The following is a 22,274-nucleotide window of genomic DNA, read 5'->3' as shown; positions in this document are numbered from 1 at the left end:
CCATACTTCATTCTACTACATATCAAACATCATATCGATCACAAAATTGTTAAACATTTCAACCACATGTGATATTTAGTTCAACATCATTATATATTATTTGAACCACATAATCATATATCATTTCAACAATATTTCTAGTTAGGTGTCTCATAATAATACATAGCCCGCATAATTAACCCATTCAATAATTGTGTGCTCAGTCGGTCGAATTTCCTAAGTAGTTCATGACTTCCACCAGAAAAGTTAAACCCTAAGACTTCCACTTTCTCTAGTCTAACCTACAAGATACAAGTAATTTGCGATGCCATTCATGAATCAGTACGAACAGTGCCAATTTTATCGCAACACCTTCCGACATCTACATGATGCTTGATCTGGCCACGAATGAAAGACCAACATTACTCTGGTTCTATGTACACTAAATTGTACGTAAATCACATATCACACGACCATCTCGAAGGACCAAGAAACTCGTTATTGCCATGGATTAAGCTCTTTTCCTATAAGGTAATCTTTCAACTTAATAAGCATGCAAATGTACCACCCATACGCTTGGCATACCCTGCAAAATCAATCATAAATAAAACACATGCTTAATTCATATAACTGAAATGATCATTATAACATGTACAACGTTTCAGCAATAATTCATTTAATATGTTCATAAGTCTATATTTCAAGTAGCATATCATAGAATGCAATATCAAATAGTACAACACATTCAAAATATCCTATCAAATAAGTTCCAAAGCATATCAATTACCACAAGATGCAAACAGTGAGATATCACACATCTATTCACAAGCATAAGCATAAGAAACAATACCCTAATTTGCATCAACAAGCTAATCATGAGATGTATTTTTCGACTATAAAGTAGATTTAGTAAAATTATCGATTCATCTCAACTCCAGTAGATGAGTGCCAAGTAGACAACCAAGTCCCGGACAAAACTACTGAACACCCTAAACAATTTATGACATGATAAGAAACGAGCACCAAATGAAGAATAAAATATAAATAGAGGTGTTTACACATTGTGCTCATAGGAGATACGCGTCACGTTAGTTCGATATGGGATGAGACTCAAACCAACTTACGCTTCACTCACTTAGGGTGTACAAGTTGTGTTTATTAGTATGGTGTATATATTCATTCCTAACTCTGCTTGTCGAAACGTCGCATAATTGGGACGGATGCATTGCATAAATTGTAACAGTTCAAGGGTCAAATTTTCAAAATCTAACCATTTCATACCCCAACCAAATCTAGTTTAGGGTGTTTTCAATCACATGGAACAATCCCAAGATGTATAGATTCGTTGTGCATAAGAATTGAACAAAATTTCACTAAAAACATCATGTTTATACATAAACTCCCAATCTACAAGTTCTTATTGAAACAAAATAGATAAATGAATCAATTACCTCCTAGAACTTTAGATGACACTAGCACCATGTTCTTGAGAGGGAAAAGAAGAGAACTAGATGGAAGTGAGCAGACAGTAAAAGAAATTGGTGTTTCTTAGTTTCATTAAAGAATGGAAGTGGAAAGAAATGGAAGGAAAACTTTCCCTCCTAACTTTCCTTTCAATTTGGAAGAATTTGGAGTGAAATGAACAAAATTATTAATTTTCCTTTGACTTCTCTCCAACTCGGGAACACAAAATACAAAATTCTTTTTCTTTCCTTTCTCTTATTTTCTCTCCTTACTTTCTTTCCCCTTCTTTTTCTTTTCTTTTTTAAAACTTGGGAACTAGGCATAGGAGACAAGAGGGTGAGAGGAGGAACAAATATTCAAACCAAAATCCTTTCAAAAATGCTTCACAACCTCACTTAGATCACACTTGACTCTTGGAAAAGGAAACTTAACTCAAAACACTTACTTTCCTATTATGGACATTGCAATTAGAGTAAGAAACCTTTCACTTAGGTTCAGTATCCCTTAAATATCTCGTAGATTTCAATTTAGACTCTCAAAGTATTACAAAATGCCCATTAGACCCATTAATAGGTTCAAGGTTCCTTTTAATACAATTTTGTCCCCCAAACAACTTATTAAAACCAAGAAAAAATTAAACTTAAATAAAAGATATATAATAGGATGCTAGTCTTGCTAATGGAAGAAGATTTGGTTCGTTACATTGTAAATTCAAAAAATAAGAGTTCATTGTCTTTCTATGTAATAAATTAGATTTGTTGCAAACTTAAATACAATCCTTGTTAGGGTCAGGATCCCATAATTACATTCAGGATCCTCAATATTTCCAAAGCCTCAGGATCGTTAAACATACTTCAGGATCCTGATTATTATCATTTATTTTCCTAACATTTATATCGGTTATATTCTTCTTTAATTTTTCTCACATGTGCAGAAATATTCAACTAGAGACTTATTCTCAACGAAGAATAATCTTGACGAAGCAAAAGACTCGGAATACCAAGTTAAATATCATCTATAGGCTGATCTCGGAGGATCCCAAAAATATCGGACTTCTTGTTATCAGTATTAGACTATAGATAAAAGACTAAACTGCACAAATGGTCCCTGTGGTTTGCTCAAAATTGCCACTTTGGTCCAAAAAAGTTTGGACTAGCATCACAGGTCCAAAGTTTTCATTTTGTTGCAAGTTTGGTCCGATTTTTTATGAATTTTTATAAATGACGAGTTTGCCCTTCATTTTTTTTTTATTTTTTTTTACTTTTTTTTAATTACTTTAATGTTTTCTGATTAAAAGAAAATTAAAAAAATAAAATTAAACCTTCAACCCACCCTCTCACTTCTAACACTCTCCCTCTCTCTTTTCATTTGCTACCAGAGCACCACCGTCGGTGCCACCCATTTAGCCGGAGCACCACCATCGGTGCCATCCATTTAGCCACCACCTAACAACTCAAAACCACCGCCACTCTGATCTGCAACTCGAAGAAGGGAGGTCCGACGCCATCTTCCTCAGCAAACCCCAAATTTTCGCCGCCTTCGTTTCTCTACTTCTCCTGCGCTTCGCCGTTCCTCAGATCTGAAAGCCTTCACCAACGTCGGACAGGAAAACCCTCGTATGCGAAAGCCTCCACCACCGTTTGGGAGCCTTAACCCTAGCTGTCGTCAAATCTAAACCACGGCGAACGATTGATTGGAGCGACGAGTTTGAACAAATCTTCATTGTGTTTTCAGATCCGCAAGAAGGTAACACCAGACGATGGTGTCGTCTTCGACAGAGTTGTTGGCGACGCTGTAGAGATGTTGCAGATCTGGAGCTTCAGAGCTGGTTGAGGTACCGGCGGTGGAGCCACCCATCAAGTTTTTCGAAACCCTAGCTGGTTCATGTATCAAATCTTGAACAGATGCATGTATTTGGTGTTAGAAATCTCTGGATTTTGTATGCATTTTTGTATGTTAAATTTCTGAATTTTGTCTGTGTATTCATCTGTAGAAGAGAGTGGTTTGATCATGAGAGAGAGAGAGGTATGGTGGCGGCTTCGGCATGTGGAAGTGGTGGTTGTTCGCATTTTACCGGCAAGTGATGGAGAGAGAGAGAGAGGTGTTGACCGGTGGTGGTGTCGTTGATCGGAAAATCAAGGGTGGTGGCGGTGGTAACTGGTGATGCTTCTAGGGGCTGACTGGTGGCGGTGTTGCTGACCGGTGGTGGTGGTTTTACCGGTTAACGATGAAGAATGGGGAAGAAGGGGTCTAATAGTAGGGAATAAAATAGAAGGGTGAGGCATTGAGAGTTTAATTTTATTTTTATTATTCTTTTAATTAGAAACCATTAAAGTCATTAAAAAAATAAAAAAAATGTAAAATGAAGGGCAAACTCGTCATTTAAAAAAAATTCAAAACAAATCGGACCAAACTCGCAACAAAATGAAAACTTTGGACCTGTGGTGCTAGTCCAAACATTTTTGGACCAAAGTGGCAATTTTGAGCAAACCACAGGGACCATTTGTGTAGTTTAGTCTAGATAAAACTTGTATTACACACACTAGACATACGATTAGCTCATTTACGATACTTGTTCTTACATTTACACATTCATCTCTATAATCAACAATTTTAGTCAATAAAATCATCAAGGGATGTGATTATTATCACCTCCCAAGGTTTTATATCGAAGATCCTAGCAAGGATAAAGGACTTTTCTTGTAAACCACTTGTATCACTTTGATCATCATCTTGTAATTGCTTTACCCTGAACATCACAACCTCTCATACAATTTGGTTGAGTTTCACTTGTGTGATTTTTTACCAAGACAATTTGGCGCCCACCATGGGGACGTAGTGTTCAAAACGTTTTGGAAAATCATGTCTACGCAATCGACCCTATCTTCTTCCTTAATTCCTCCCATTTCCTCCAAAAGCCTTCTACCACCTCCAGCTGGAGGTCCCAAAAAGACTCTTAATGTTCCGAAGAAAAATGCTCCTCCATTAACTACTCAAGGATCTTAGGATCCTCCTGTACTAGTCTCCAACAACGAGCTTTTTTCCATGATGAGAAGGCTGGAACAACATGTGGCTTAGCAACAAAAGGATAATAGGACGATGCTAAAGTAAGTAGAAAGAATGAGGGCAGAGATCTACAAACCTCAGGAAGTTACACCCTCGATCCTGAATCCCAGGATCCTAAACTTCGACAATGCGTGATCCTCCGGAAATCACCAGGAGATATGATCCTCAGTACTAACATCCACTCTTATCTGGGATACAATTCTTAACGAGCGAGCTCACAAGACCCATGATCCCAATGAAACCTACCGTACGCATAATACTAAGGATCCTGGTAACTTCGTAAATCATAATGCTTTTAACATTGGTTCTATGGACCTTGATACATGTTTAAGCCTGATCATGGCTAAGAAACTTCAAAAATTAAGGTGAATGATCTCGAGCGTGCTCGGAGTGGTCCAACCTATACCGGAAGTATCCCCCATAAGCCACAGGATCTCAAGATTTGTTCTGGTAATAACTGATAACGAAGTCCCAAAGTGCTTCCAAACCCCCAACATGAAGCCTTATGATGGGACTACGGATCCTGAGGAGCACGTGGCACAGTACAGGGAAAGAATGGAGATCATCCCCATTCCCGTACAATTAAAGGAAACCTGCATGTACAAGGGTTTTGGTGCAACCCTCACAGGATCAGCTTTCCAAAATACCCCACCCACTCCAAATGATTATCAAACTTACATGCAATTGTTAAACTCTCCAATCCAACAACAACCTTTATTCACTAACCTTGCATACAACCCACAATTCTATCAACAAAAACGACCACAACAACAATTAATTCAACCCCATTTCACTCAACACCAATTCACTCAACCCCAACTCACTCAACCCCAATTCCAAGGTTTTCAACAACCTTCTCAACAATTTCAACCACAACAATTCCAAACACAATGATCGCAAGTCCAATTATCTCAATCCCAAACTATAAACCTCAACAACAACAACAAATGGGTCCAAGAAACACCACAACCATCTCGAAGAAGGAAACCAAAAGAAAAAGGAAAAAATCAGTGGATTGGAACGAAGAATAGGAGGAAGCTTTAGCGAAAGCTTGGATTTTCATATCGTGTGACTCGAGAAGAGGCAATGCACAATCCGGAGAAAGTTTTTGGACTCTTGTCTTGGATCACTTTCACGCGCTACTAGGAAGGTAAACGAATTGGTCGTATGACACGGTCAATGGAAAATGGCGTGATCTACGAGCGGCTTACACAAAGTTTAATGACATATTTGAGAATCTTAAAATATTCAAAAAAGTTGTTGTAACGACTTTAACATTTTATCAACCGCGTGCTACCAATTCAAAGTTACCAACAATGGTAAACCATTCGGACACCAAAAAGCATGGGAAGTTTGTCGTCAGGATCCAAAATGGGTCCTTAATTTGAAGACGTCGCATTAGGACTCGATCACTGGCTCCAATAAAAGACCAAGAACTTCCAAATCGGATGCGGGTTTTGGCATCGACCTTAATGATGAATTCGGCGTTACCGAGGTGGAGGGTCCACTGGAAGTCCAACTTCGTCGACCACCGGGAAGGGACAAAGCAAAACGGGTGGCGTCTTAGAGTGGAAAAGCAACTGCAACTAGCTAACACGGGATTGTGGAATCCATAGATAAAACTCTAAGTTTTCTAGGAAAAAAACCAATCAACGTAGGAAGCTTGTCGCCGAAAAATCGCTCCTACCGATCTTCAAATCAAAAATATAAAGCCCCAATCGGATCTCATCCCAATGTGGAATCCATATTTAGTTGGTATGTTTTATGTTTATTTTAGGTAATTTTGGATAAATAAGTGATTTAGGATTTTATTTAATTTTTATATTTTTTTAAAGTATTTTAGGATTTAAATTTGTGTGTTTTAACTTAATATAATGTGTTTTTAATTTAATGTGTGTTTTTATTTGAATTATGTTTTTAATTTAATTTAATAATGTCAAATATATATATATATATATATATATATATATATATATATATATATATATATATATATATATATATATATTGTGGATTGGCAACCATTTCCAAGGGCTAGTGGTTTGGTAGTGGATTTATAGTGGAGCTGACTTGGCGCTGAGTTGACATCGCTTTTTGAGTGGGTTGGGTGTGACCACTCCTCTTAGCCTGATAACAAAGACCAAGATGAAGTCGACTTTGATAATTATACCCAAGCTTACCGACTTACCTGCAAAAAGTAAGATCAATATTCTGATTTTAGTTTTGAGTGTCGACTTTTCACGTAAATCGAATTGAGGGATTTGAAGTTAGGGATTTTTGTGTTTTGTATTCATAAATATTGACTTTCATTTTATTTGACGACATACACAATAGTACTATTCAAATATCTACCGTCTGTGACAAAATGAAATCCAAAGCTTGCACCTAATTTTGCAACGTTTTCCGTCGAATTCCTATGGAGTGGATATTCTTTATGGCACCTTTGACCGCCTACGTGATGGTTATTGGGTTTTTCTTAAGGTTTTTTACCCATATTTATTTATCTACTTTATATAACATCTAAACACACGTTCACACCCATGTCTATGTATGTTGTTTAATCTAATTATGATGTTCTTTCATCTTTATTTGCAGGTTAATCTTCTCATGTTGTTTATTCTTCATCCCTATCAGTATGACCTTCATTGTCGTCTTCCCTTTCTCTCTCTTTAATGTTCACGAATATGTTTGTATTTAACAAAGGATGTGGTGTAAAAGGCATTAGAGCCTATTGGACAATAAAGGCCATGTCTTGAAAAATTTCCATTTTTTTTAAATGAACCAAATATCTTTCTCTTGCCACATTTTCGGTCATTTCATCTATTGTCTAATTAGTTATTATATCAAATTTATTGATTTCAGCATAGAATTTATGATTATCAATTTGTTGATTACACTGGAACCAACATACTTCAAGCCTCGCCCTCTGCCCTTGATTTTGAACTTTAAACTCAGGTAACATTTCTAACCTAGATTTCTATGATATTTCATCTATTATATGCTTTAAGTTATTCTCTATATAGATATATTTTGAACTTTAAACTTTGAGTGTTAATTATTCAGTATATATATATATATATATATATATATATATATATATATATATATATATATATATATATATATATCCATCTATATATTTATATTTTTAGGTTATAACCCTATCTACTTAGAACAACATTCCACTTGATCCTATTATTAAAAGCTTCACTTTTCTTGTAAGATTTTGCACATGAATCGATGACAGTGAAGTTAAAATCATGTTTCTTGTTGTATCTCAAAGAAGGAAGATTAGACTTGTCTTTTCCAATAAATAATTTATCATATATTTTGTTTATAAAATACATAAATGATAAATCTCACCATTATATTTGCTAATTTCTTGGCACTAGAGATCCGTCCCACTATTATGTTATCTGCCTGTGTATGTATGTGCACGTGAGGGTGTAATCTCTTATAAGTTAATAGATATAGATACTAAAATTTCATTTAGAAAATCTCTTTGTTGATTGTAGACTTTTGACATTGTTATGTTTGTTGTTATAGGGAATCACTAGTATTCACCAACAACAGCAAGCTAGTTTCCAAAAAACTAATAATGCAAACACATACTAATATAAGTTTGTGGCATTATTTTTTATTTTACTTTAATTTTTTCTTATTTATTTGTCATAATTTGAAAGTACATTGTTATTTTTGCAATTAGCCCAATCAGTGGCTGAATGTAAAAATTCGCAATGTACTTTCATTTTTTCCTAATATAGCATCTTACATTACCAATTAGGGTAATTGTATATTAATGATGTTTTAATATACAAAGTGTCATAATAATTGTAGGAACCATGTTCTTTTGTTAATCCAAACTACAATCAGATTAGTTTTTCATGTATTATTTAGGGTTGAAAGCCATTAATAAGTGATAAAGGGATGAATTGCTTTTCTAAATATTTTTTATTTTATTATCTTATCAAATTGATTAACAAAAAATCGAAATTAAAAATACACATTAAATATTCTTATGGTTCGGTTTACTAATTAAAAAAGAATAAAAAAGAAAAGACGGTTTGTTAACCAGCAAATTGGTTGGGCTTGTAGGCTTTTTGGTTTCGGACATTTTGAAAACTTCTATTACGTATGTTGTTATTATCTTAACTATTTATCGTCACTGCATTGCGCTGCCACCACGACAATATTACATATTAAAGATTAAAGATTCACCTAATCATCAACCAAAACGTAATCGTCCGAAAACTGTTTGCCAAAAATAAGCTATTAGTCGTAATGAAACCATTCATCGCTGGATAAATGTTTACACATACAGAACATATACAATTATTCAAAATAATGTATATTTTAATTTTGACTAATCATCATAAATGTATAAACAAAATTCATATCTTTGTACTTTAATAAATCTTAAATTTTTCATTACCATTTTATATTATCAATATTGTTTTCTTTGTTACGCATATTTTTCACGGGTTTTAACCTAATTGTTGTTATATGATATGAATATTTGATTCACATTCAAAGTCAATACCTTATCGCGCTAAATAAAAGTACAACAAGACAAAAGACAAATGGACAATAAGTTGCATTACTACCATTTTTAAAATTGCAAAACTAACTCTTTTAAAAACTAGATCCATGAATCTTGGGGTCTTAATATTATAATGCATGACCCGTTGTACTCATTTGAGGACCTCCACCGTTTCTGATGCTAGGAAACCAAATGTATCAAAAGCAAATGATACAGACTAGTGTTCATTATCAATACACGCTTTATCGTTTTTTTTTTTTTTATTGTTTTTATAACAATTATCGATTTATCAATAATATTATTGAATTTTGTTTACATATATAAAAAATTTGGGCCCATTTTAATTTTCTTACATGGACTTCAAAATCGACGGGACGTCCCTGTAATTGAATAACAAAGAAGACAGAAACAAGATCCGCATGTATTCATCGACCGTCAGTGCAGATGATAAGGAAGAAAGGTTAAATGGGTTGTGTGTGATGAAGTCCATTTTAATTAATATTGATATTATTATAGTAGCCAATAGCCACACTCGTTTGGAAACCCTTGGCAAGACCTATTGCGAACAAGCCACATAAACATTCTTCTTGAAATAATGAATGACGGTTGCTAGGCCATGTAATCTTTATAGGTCCTATTTAATAGAAAATATAATATTAGTTTGTATTTGATTATAACAAGGGTTTTAGGCCGAATGTTGCGGCATGATTTTAAGCAATAATTTTTCTTAAATAGCATGTTCTATAGACGTATTATGACACTACATTTTGAAAACATTGTACATTGTACCTTTTATTATTTTTCATATTAAGGCATTACACTTCACAAATCTAAAATATTTATACATTGTATTTCTTTTTCCTATTTAGGCATTGAACTTTGAAAATCTAAACGATTATACAACTTGTAGCATCATACATTAATGGAAGATTATTATCCACATATTATACATAAGGTACACTTATAAAATCATACTTTTATTATTTCTAACTTAAGCGATGTATATTAAAAAGATACACAATTATCCAAATAAAAAAGAATGTTTTATTTCTATAATAGGGTGGTTTTTTCAAAATATAGTGTCTTAATAAGAAAGAAAGAGAGTTATATACTACAGTTGTGTAGATTTTCAAAATACACGTCCATTATAAGAAAAAATAGAAGTAAAATGTTGTCATATAAAGAAATGAAATTAATAAAAGTAAGATGTGAGGCTAGCATTTGATGGAGCGGGATGCGATGATGGTATTTTGAAGGTTCTAAAAAGTTCGTCATGATACATCATCCCTCTTAAGCTTGTATTTGCCGCCAAACTTTAAGAAAATGTCGTCTTAAGTCATATTTGTATATATAAATAAATAATATTAAAAAATACATATAAAATTATTAATTAATTATATACAAAATTGTCGCTTAAGTCATGTCTTATAAACGATATGGTTCATCACGGCTCGTAAACACTTGAGGTTTGATGGTACCATCAAGTCATGCCTAACATTATCAGAACCTTGGTATTTTCACTTTCAAAATATATAAGGGTTTTAATATATTAAAAAATAATATAACAGTTTTTTAAGCATTTGATAAAAATATGTTGAGTTTCTTTAAGGTTTTTCCATAATAAAATTATAAATTGAAAATAACTTTATGTAATAATATAGATCTACCGCTCCTATATGTTTCATTAAACGATGAACTGATTATGTGCTTGACTCTGTCGGAGGGCATAGCCCCGTACAATAATTAAGGCCCTCTGGTATACAGGCAACGAAGGGGCTCGTGGTCTACGTGCCCACGAGCGTTGTCCGTGCACACCACCCTGGACCTTCATGGTCGTGGTGTTTCGTGGTGGGGAGGACGGAAGACCAAGGTCGTTGCCTCTCTCAACCAGCCTTCTTCTTCTCCCTCTCTCTCTCTGTTCGTTGTCGTCTCTGGTACACCAACACATTTTCGTGGTTCGTGAAGGTCCTTGTGGTTCCGTTCTTCGTGACAAGCATAACAGATGGCCTAAGATGGGTTTTAGGACCACCTAATTTTTTAATTTTTTATAGCATTTGTATATAAAAAAGGATCCTATTATAGATACACCAACCTACATCATTAGGTTTATTTTTAAGGTTTATTTTTAGTTGAATGATGATAAATTATTACCATATAATTATCATTGACCTTACTTTTTAAGTCATCATCACAATATAATTATTTTTTATCAATTGTTATTATTAGTTCATTATAACTTAATCAATAAATCATTATTAATTAATAATTATAATTTTGTTATTAACTTTAATAATATTAATAATTTTAAATTTATTTTTTATTATGATAAAAAAACGATAATAATATTGTTTTTATAGTATAATAACATAAATAATATTGTAAATAAAATAAAATTTCATCGTTTTTTATCTTTGTTTTAGCGTAAACACACAAACATAATATCTTTTTCTATTACCATAAATCTAATTTTCATAAAATTGTTTATTTTTTTGTTATAATTTGCTATTTTTTAATATTTTTATAAGGCACATTTTTATAATTTGAATGTGCAGTTTTTTTTTTATAAAACGTGGAATTTTGTTTTAAAATGCGAAGTTTTAAAAAAATGTACAGTTCTTTTTAATATAAAGTGCAGTATTTTTTATAAAAAGTACAGTTTTTATTATATCATGCAGTTTTTTTAAAACATGTAGTTTTTTTATTAAAAATTACAGTTTATTATAAAGAATATATTTATTTATTGATTTATATTTATATTAAAATATTAAAAATAGAAAATGTTGGCTCGTCAATAAGAAAAAAATGTTGACTTTGATTTTTACTTTGAGTTAAAAAAAAAAAAAAAAAAAAAAAAAAGAAAGAAAAAACAAACCATAAAAAGTTACATATAGTGATATTCTGTGTTAACGAAAATTATTATTGACATAAATAATATCCTAATAATAATAGTAATAAAATAATATTGAAACTAATAAAAATAATAGTTACTATATTTTTTAGTCGTCATTTAATCAATTTTATTTAAATAGTAAATATTAAATCCTTTACCTTTCTTTGTACGTAATATGTGGAATTTTTGTGTCTTTCAAAATTTATAAATTCTTTAAAGTTGTAGGACTAAATCGTAATATGTTTGGAAAAATATATGATGCATTAAATGAAGTTCACTAGCACCTCTTTTGTATTCTTTTGCAAAATGTGGTTTATGGTAATAACTAAAAGAGAGAAAAATAATTAAAAAAAAAATGTTTTTTTTTTCTTCTGAAAACAAGATAATCAAGATAATTTATTAATGAGAATGATTATTTAATAATAATAGTATATTGGTGTATACTAGACTCATATGTAGAAAAAAATCTTTTTCAAAAAACAATATATAGTCAATTATTTATAATTATCTTTAAAAAAAAACAATATAAATTCGACCTATAAAAAAAAATCTTAAAAATCAAATAGGATGTCTATATGGAAAAATAAAATGTCTTTTTAGCCGATACAAAAAAATAAAAAATAAATAAAAACTACCTTTAAGAAAATTAAGACATACCTAATACAATTTGACAAAATAAGAAAACAAATAAATAAAAAATAATTGAGGACTTATACTTCAATTTCAGGTTAATATTTTCAAAACCTATCATATATTAGATATAAAAAAAAGTTGAAGTTGTTTGATGTTATAAAAATAAATTATGCATGGTTATTAGTAAATGTAAAAAACAACACAACTCATATTTTTGGTTTTATAAAATGGTTGTTGCAAATGAACTCTTTAAAAAAAATAGACTCAATCGTGCAAAGTAGGTTTTTTTTTTTTTTTTTTTTTCAAAAGTCAGGTTTTAGGGTTAAGTGTGTGTTCGGCATGGAGCGTTTGAGAGCTTCTAGCTTCTAGCGTTTGACAAAACGCTCTGTTTAAAACAAAAAGCCTCGTTTGGCACTACAAGCTTCTAGCGTTTAGTTTAATCAAAACGCTTTAAATCCAAATGCTACTTCATGTAGCGTTTAACAAAACGTTATAAGCTGCAAGCTAGCCGCTACCTGCTACAAGCTATCCGCTACCTGCTACAAGCTACCCGCTACGCCCTAAGTAGATTGATTTTACTTGTTTTTAGTTGTTCTATCGGTCTGGTTGAACTCAAATTTTTATAAACCATACAGTTTTTAATTTGTTCTACCCGATCCGATCTGTCATATATATATAGCATTGACTCTTTGGTTTTTCCACCTTAACTTGATCAGGAACAGGTGCTATTCTATGCCACTACTTGGTCACCCCTTATTAAACAACTTGGGAGCTCTTTCCATCAACTTTTACACATTTATTTAATAAGAATATTCTATGTGCTTCATTCATACTTCATAGTTCATACTACCCTGCTTTAATTAATCTATGCCTTTTTTTCATTCAAATCATATGGTGGTAGTATGATAAGAACTTCACGAGGTTCGATAAATAGCTCAAAACAAATAATATTTTATAACGACTGAAATGGGTTGAATCGATCGAGTTGTCTTATAGAGTCTTTTTTAGATTTTGATTATCGATAGATACTTTATTAACTGTAACTAGGGGTGTGAACGGTGCAGTTTCGAGTCAAAACCGCAAACCGCACCGCATATGCAGTTTGATATTTTAGAGACCGCAAACCGCACCACAGATCTTCAAAACCGCGTGATGCGGTGCGGTTTGATGCGGGCGGTTTATACGGTTTAGTTGCGGTTTTTGCAGTTTGATGAGTTGTTCAACATTAAATCTATAAAAAAAACCAAAAACCTGACCGGGTTAAAAAAATTGATTGCTTTCATTTTATAAAAATAAATACAATTTTCGAGTTAAATCGTTTTTAACAAATTGTGACTCATGCTACTATAGTTTTGTAAGTATCATTGTTATTGTTTTATATTGTTGTTATAGTTGCTATATTCTTGTAAACCATGAGATCTTAATCTAATAGTGATTTAATGTTATGTTATAGATATTTGGTTATTGTAAGAAATATATTTATATACATCATTTCTAAATCGTGATTTGAAATTATAACAAAGTAATGAATATATATATATATATATAAAACATGCGGTGCGGTGCGGTTTGAACCGCAGTGTTATAAATACAAACCGCAAACCACACTGCATAATGCGGTTTAATAAAATGATGAACCGCAAACCGCACCACGAAATTCTAAACTGCATTATGCGGTGCGGGCGGTTTGTGCGGTTTTTTGTACAACCCTAACTGTAACTATAAAAGCTACATATTACAATATAATCTACTCTTTTAGAAAATAGATTTTAAGATAATATATATTATTATATGTGTTAGAAATGCACTTTGGCCCAATGTTTTAAAAACCGGTTTGAACCGGCTGGTCGAACCGGTTGGACTGGGAACCGGTGGTGAGAGCGGTTCAAATATCACCGGTTTTATGTCGATTTTTGAACCAGATTAAACCGGCCGGTTTTTAGAAAAACCCGGTTGAACCGGTCAAAATAAACCTGTTGAACCGATTAAATCGAAAAAAAAAACACATGAAAAAAAAAACCATTTACACAATAAACTTTCGTGATTTTGTTTTTCAAATCTATTTAGTTTTCTATAAATAAAAACATATGATAATGTTATAAAGTTTTTGGATGTGTTTGTATTTATTTAAAACTATATATTGTTTCGGTATTGTACTTTATTTTCTTTTTGATATATATTGATTGATGTAAAACACTAAAACTTATGATTATGTGTTATTTTAATGCATTTGGATTTATCTACAACTTATTTGTATGTGTATTTTTAATGTTTGAACTTATAAACATCAAATTCATGAATTATATATGTATGTATGTGTAGGAAAATAAGAAAAAAAACATGAAAAATATAAAAACTTGTTGATCCGGTAGTCGAACCAGTTGAACCGGAAACCGCTCACTATACCGATTCTACTAAAAAACCAGTTTTTAAAACATTGCTTTGGCCAACATTTAGATAAAATTTACGTAGATTTAAATTTATTCATAGATAAATAAATAAAAATTGAAATTGACACCTCTTATATCACAGAACGATAAGAATATCTTATATATCCATAATGACAATATGACACTTATTGTTGTGTTAGAATAATAATTTATAACAAGTGGATATAGAAAATACTATAAGTTGATCCATATATGTGAAAGAGAAAATTATAAAGAGGTTACCTGGAAACAACGTATTATGGACAACTTTGTTTGACGATGTAATCACACCCTTGACCAAATTATATAGTGCCTACAAATAGTAGCCCACAAACGTACACTTCAATCACCATCAACCTCATTAATATTCAACCATGCAGTACTCTTCCAACATGCCACCACCGGAATATGCCACCGGCGTTCCAGCTCACCCCATCATCACCCCCGGCCAATGGTCCACCGGCCTTTGTGATTGCGGAAAAGATGTCCCTAACTGTATGTCCATAAATTAATTATATTAATCATTAATTATAGTATATTAATATTGTATGAATATATCAATTCATTCTATTGAAAATTTGTATTGTTTATGGGAATTACAGGTTGCTTAACGTGTTGGTGTCCGTGTATTTCTTTCGGACGAATCGCAGAAGTTGTTGACAAGGGAACTACATGTAAGTCTCTAAAGACCATATTTTAATGATCGTATGATATTATAGTGACTTTTCACGACAAAATATATGGTATTTTTTGTATATATATTTTTTAAATTCATCAATAAGCTTATTTTGAAGAATAATTAGTTTTTTTGTTTTCACATGTAAAAATTAACAGCTTGTGGTGTTAGCGGGGCTCTTTATTCGATACTTTGCCTATTTACTGGATGTGAATGCGTATATTCTTTTATGTATCGTTCAAAATTAAGACAACAGTACATGTTGCCTGAGCAACCCTGCAATGATTGTCTTCTCCATTGTTTCTGTGAGTGTTGTGCTCTTTGCCAAGAGTATCGTGAGCTCAAGTATCGTGGATTTGAACCATCTCTTGGTAACAAATTATTAATCTCCATCTCTTTTTCTTGAAGTTAAAATCAATAACTATATCTCTGTGTATCAAAAAGAAGATCTGATTCAAGTTTGTTTTTGTTGGCTTTGTAGGATGGCAAGGAAATCTAGCAAGTCATAATCAAGGAATCGTGATGCCACCAATTGGTCCTGGAGAAATGAAACGTTAATTTTTTGCTTTTATTTTTGAAAATCAAAGAAACTATGATCATGGGATGTGACAAGATTTAAAATCGCATGTGCATTTACTTTTTATGTACAGTCGAATTGTATTATGTTTGATGTCAATAAGAATATATTAATACAAAGAACAAATTAACCGCATATGCACGTTTCTTTTATCAAATCTATGGCACATAGTCTAATCATGAGGATAGTATTTTTTAACTGTGTCAGATCCTAAATTTTTATGAATTCCTTCTTTGTTACTGGATCGACCCCAAAGCCAAAATGTCTCAAAATGAGGAGGCCATAGAGAAAGTCTTTTTTTTTTTTTTCGTTGTCTCAAACTTCATGAAGAAACTCTATTCTATCTCTCCCTAGTTACGAACAAAAAACGGGGGCTACGACCCAATTGTGGTTTGTCAAAATGGCATGTTTGGTTCATAACTTGTTTTTTGCACTCATACCGTCTGTATTCTTTTCTTGCGGTTTTAGTCCCTAACACATGTAAAAAGAATATATTACCTTAATTTTATTTATTTATTAATAATCTTTTAAAAGGAATATCATTATCACATACACCCACTATGTTCTCTCTCTCTCTCTCTCTCTCTCTCCCCCCCCCCCCATCTCTCTCTCTCTCTCTCTCTCTCCTTGATTAGCAAGTCATAATCAAGGAATCGTGATGCCACCGATTGGTCCTGGAGAAATGAAACGTTAATTTTTTGCTTTTATTTTTGAAAATCAAAGAAACTATGATCATGGGATGTGACAAGATTTAAAATCGCATGTGCATTTATTTTTTATGTACAGTCGAATTGTATTATGTTTGATGTCAATAAGAATATATTAATACAAAGAACAAATTAACCACATATGCACGTTTCTTTTATCAAATCTATGGCACATAGTCTAATCATGAGGATAGTATTTTTTAACTGTGTCAGATCCTAAATTTTTATGAATTCCTTCTTTGTTACTGGATCGACCCCAAAGCCAAAATGTCTCAAAATGAGGAGGCCATAGAGAAAGTCTTTTTTTTTTTTTCGTTGTCTCAAACTTCATGAAGAAACTCTATTCTATCTCTCCCTAGTTACGAACAAAAAACGGGGGCTACGACCCAATTGTGGTTTGTCAAAATGGCATGTTTGGTTCATAACTTGTTTTTTGCACTCATACCGTCTGTATTCTTTTCTTGCGGTTTTAGTCCCTAACACATGTAAAAAGAATATATTACCTTAATTTTATTTATTTATTAATAATCTTTTAAAAGGAATATCATTATCACATACACCCACTATGTTCTCTCTCTCTCTCTCTCCCCCCATCTCTCTCTCTCTCTCTCTCTCTCTCTCTCTCTCTCCTTGATTAGCAAGTCATAATCAAGGAATCATGATGCCACCGATTGGTCCTGGAGAAATGAAACGTTAATTTTTTGCTTTTATTTTTGAAAATCAAAGAAACTATGATCATGGGATGTGATAAGATTTAAAATCGCATGTGCATTTACTTTTTATGTACAGTCGAATTGTATTATGTTTGATGTCAATAAGAATATATTAATACAAAGAACAAATTAACCGCATATGCACGTTTCTTTTATCAAATCTATGGCACATAGTCTAATCATGAGGATAGTAATTTTTAACTGTGTCAGATCCTAAATCATGAGGAGGCCATAGAGAAAGTCTTTTTTTTTCGTTGTCTCAAACTTCATGAAGAAACTCTATTCTATCTCTCCCTAGTTACGAACAAAAAACGAGGGCTACGACCCAATTGTGGTTTGTCAAAATGGCATGTTTGGTTCATAACTTGTTTTTTGCACTCATACCGTCTGTATTCTTTTCTTGCAGTTTTAGTCCCTAACACATGTAAAAAGAATATATTACCTCAATTTTATTTATTTATTAATAATCTTTTAAAGGAATATCATTATCACATACACCCACTATGTTCTCTCTCTCTCTCTCTCTCTCTCTCTCTCTCTCTCTCTCCCCTATCTCGCATTGACACCACTGACCAATGACCGCCACCTACACCATTGACCACCACCTCCAACTCCATTACCGTTAACCACACCACAAACATCATTGTCAGCGACCACCGCCAATACCAGTTCCCATTAACCACCGTCAACATCATTCCCATTAACAACATACAACACCTTTGCATTAATCATCACTATTGTCGTCGATCACCACCACCATTAATACTCAAATTTAAGAAAAAACTCAGGAAAAAACCTCTAAAAACTTGCAAACAACGCACTGATACTCACTTGGTTTTCATTTTATGAATACGAACACCTACAAAAGAGCCCTCTAAAACTTGCAACAATCCACCACCATTGATGCTCGTTACAAAAGAAAAAAAGAAGAAGAAAAGGGAAGGTGACGGGTGATGGCAAATATTGTTGCCTTTGTAGTAGAAACTCGACCAGTAAAATCAATCAAATCCTTCTGATTTTCATTATTAAACCAGAACAGAAAACCTGCAACAATCCACCACCTTAAACTAGATTTTGTTTCCTATCGCCACTACTTGAAATCAAATTTATCACCACTACACCCATGTAAGAAAAACCATCATTGACCCAATAAAGCACTTATGAATAAAGAAAAAAAATGGAGAAGTAGCGACGACGGTGGAAGGTGGTTCAGGGCGGCAACAACTGGTTACACCATCATAGAAAACTATAAAAGCTCATCTTCTCAGGGAAGCGGATCTGGAGAGAGAGAGAGAGAGAGAGAGAGAGAGATGAAGAAGAAGAAGAAAAGAAGAATCAAAATCAGATCTTGAAAGGGAATTGAAAAACAAGCAGGCATGCAATGATCGAAGGAGGCCTGGTGGTGTGTGTAACGTTCCAAAAATACTAATAAAATATTAATTTTTAAACCATCAAATTCATACAAACATTGTACCAAAACCAATCAATGCAAAATGTATCATTCTAACATCAGCGTCAAAACAATAATAATTAGTGTGGAAAAAGTCATTAGGGGATGCTATGCAGTCAAGCCGGGCCATTCCCTTTGGAAATGGAAGTATATGAAAATATTTAAACCACAAAACCTTAAGCACAAAGCTTAATGAGTTCCCAAAAATATCACATACAATACATAGGATGGGAATGTTGTGGGCCGAACCATAATCTTACTGTTACTATCAGCCATGAGCCAAATCCATCATGGTGTAATCCATGAGGAATACCAACTTCTAAGCATCTTTGAACGATCTTGAGCATCATAGAGGGCTTCATAGCATACTTGGCTCATCAGGAATAAAATGGCTCATCAAGGAACCAAAATGACCCAGCTTGAACCATGATGGTGCAACATGTGCAAGGATGGCGCAACAGGCTTCAAGTGTGGCGCAGGAAATTCTAGGTTGGAGCAACATCACCACCTTGGCGCAACATGAACATACCTGGCACAACAACATACTCCATGGAGCAAGAGAAAACCCTTTGGCGCAAGAGGGATACCTCATGGCCCAAGAGGGATACCTGATACACCGCATGCCCGACCTTGGGCGGAAACAGAGAGCAATGTGACGGTATAAAGAGCACCAATCCTATTAACCTGAGAATACATGCATTTTGAAAGTCAACATAATGTTGGTGAGTGCAAAAAATTTTATTATAGAATCTTTGGATTCCTTTTAAGAATACTTTTCTTTAGTGAAAACATTTCTTAATTATTTATCTAGTCTTTTATCTTTTAAGATATCTTCTATTGATCTTAAATGACTATCTTTTCCGGATATCTAACGATCCTAACATATTTTAATTAGAATTGTCTTTTGTTCATCCTAATTTACTATCTTTCAAGGATTTCTAACGATCCTAATGTATTTTAATTAAGATTGTCTTTTGTTAATCCTATTTTACTATCTTTCAAGGATTTCTAACGATCCTAACGTATTTAAATTACCATCCCAGGCGTCCCTAATGGTAATCTAAGGTCTAAGACAATTTTTAATATATTAACGTGATCCCCTATAATCGACGCTACGACCATAAATGTACCCCTAATCACGACGCTTCATCTGACGTCGAATAGTAACTCATATTGAAGGTATCCAGTAGGGATTGTAGCTAGCAATCGCTGGTGGGTTGTCATGGCCCCGTATAGATCTATACATAAATTCATAGCTCTCTCAAGATTAACGATTATAGGTATTGAGGATATGACGAATTTAATCAAGGCTTTGGATGAATAACCAAATCACTAACCATAGGCTTTTATCTTTTATCTTTTAATCTTTTATTTGTACCATAATTACCCGTATACATACATATATATATATATATATATATACATATATATATATATATATATATATATATATATATATATATATATATATATATATATATAGATCAAATTATCTTTGTATATACCTCTTCCGAGTATATATCATCAAATGATCTCTGTATATATATATATATATATATATATTGATGACGTGCCCCTAGTGCGCACGTAGAAGCCGCGCCCGACGGGTTAAGACCGACGGAACCTAGTGCCGGTCAGCGCCCCTAAGAGCAGGGCGCTCGCGGAAAAAGGCCTGGCCCCGCCGGAGGCACCTTCCACTCTAGGAAAATGTAACGGTCTCAGGCGACAAGGAAGATGCTCAGAGCATTACCGGTGGAACTAATCATTGGCTCTGACAGATTAAAGAGCATGATCGCCCAATCAGCGTCCCCGATCATGTCGGGTCTCACTCCCTTGTCCTGTATGGACTAGCAGAAGCACTTAGTATCAAAATCCACCCCAGGTTCCTTAGGAAGTAAGTCATCCTATCTCAGGTTACTCATAATACAATCTCAAATCTATCCACCGACTTGACCATCGGAGCGTTTTCCCAGGAGCCTCCTCCCGGAGAACGGCTGACGATCCTTTCTCGTTGTGACCTCGTAGGTTCACCAGAATCACCAAAGGCATGAAGCATCGTCCCAGAGGAACCATGTCACGTCACTTGGCGCCATCCGTAGTGTGATGAAAAACAAACCAAAAGCACACTCCTCATCGGTAAAAGAATGGTGTCCAGCGACACCGGGGGAACTAGTGGAACACGAACCAGCCCCATCAGACATATGATGTCGCTAGAGCAAAACACCACCCCAATTCTCATAGTAATCATCGGTGAAGCATCACAAAAGGGCGACTCGACGTTAACCACCGCTCCAACAATCGAGCCACAGTGACCGGTTGGCGAAGGACTAACTCCCTCCGCCACCGTGTCAACACAAAACACTACGATGCAAACACCACAACTAAAGGTGATATCAAGAAGGCGAACAACTAGTTCTCCCGGCACCACCACCGAACCAGAAGGTGAGAAACCAAACAATGGCTTTCCAAACACCTCCGTTTGCATAAAACATACCTTTGAACACCACAATCCCACATTACCAGCAACTTGCACCCAATAATCCTCTTGCACAAAACTCACCCCTATTATCCACCCAAACGCTAACTTTCTCATATCCACAACAAGCGTTCTATGGGCCAAACCCTGGCTACTCTCCAGCATATAACAACATGCTCATGCAAACTTTCATCACCGCCTAACAGTATAACCCACAGGGTGCCTTTCCTATCCCAAACCAAGACTGTCTGTCGCGCAGCGTAACATCTCCGTTCGCCAAGGAGCTCTTAGATTACAAAATTCCAAACACATCAAAGTTACCACATATCAAGACCTACAATGGAACCACAGATCTCGATAGCCACATCGACACTTACGAGTGGACGATGACCTCACTCAAGCTACACAAGCGATTATGGTGTACATACTTCCCAACAATCCTAGATGGAAAATCAGGAACGTGGTTCAAGACGTTGCGACCAGGGAGCATCTATAACTTCGGGCAGTTAAAATACATATTCCTGAAGAACTTCATGCAACTACATATATACAAGGGAGATTCTCACTCAATCATCGGTTTCAAACAGAAGGAAGGAGAGATAGTGCGAGAATACTTCACTAGGTTCACTAACGCAATGCTAGACGTCCCAGGCCATGACGAAGGATTAATAGAA

General features: G+C 34.0%; 1 protein-coding gene across 1 annotated transcript; it reads left to right on the top strand.

Annotated features, from left to right (window-relative positions):
* Window positions 1-15,224: 15,224 nt before the first annotated feature.
* On the top strand, window positions 15,225-16,389 carry LOC111915827 (protein PLANT CADMIUM RESISTANCE 2). Its single transcript, XM_023911464.3, has 4 exons — window positions 15,225-15,496; window positions 15,604-15,675; window positions 15,836-16,048; window positions 16,159-16,389. Exons 1-4 carry the CDS (start codon window positions 15,376-15,378, stop codon window positions 16,233-16,235), a joined length of 483 nt encoding a protein of 160 aa, XP_023767232.1. The 5' UTR covers window positions 15,225-15,375; the 3' UTR covers window positions 16,236-16,389.
* Window positions 16,390-22,274: the final 5,885 nt, after the last annotated feature.

The sequence above is a fragment of the Lactuca sativa genome, chromosome 4 (genome assembly GCF_002870075.4).
Source record: "Lactuca sativa cultivar Salinas chromosome 4, Lsat_Salinas_v11, whole genome shotgun sequence".
Classification (NCBI taxonomy): domain Eukaryota; kingdom Viridiplantae; phylum Streptophyta; class Magnoliopsida; order Asterales; family Asteraceae; genus Lactuca; species Lactuca sativa.
This window is presented reverse-complemented; position numbering and strand designations above follow the sequence as displayed.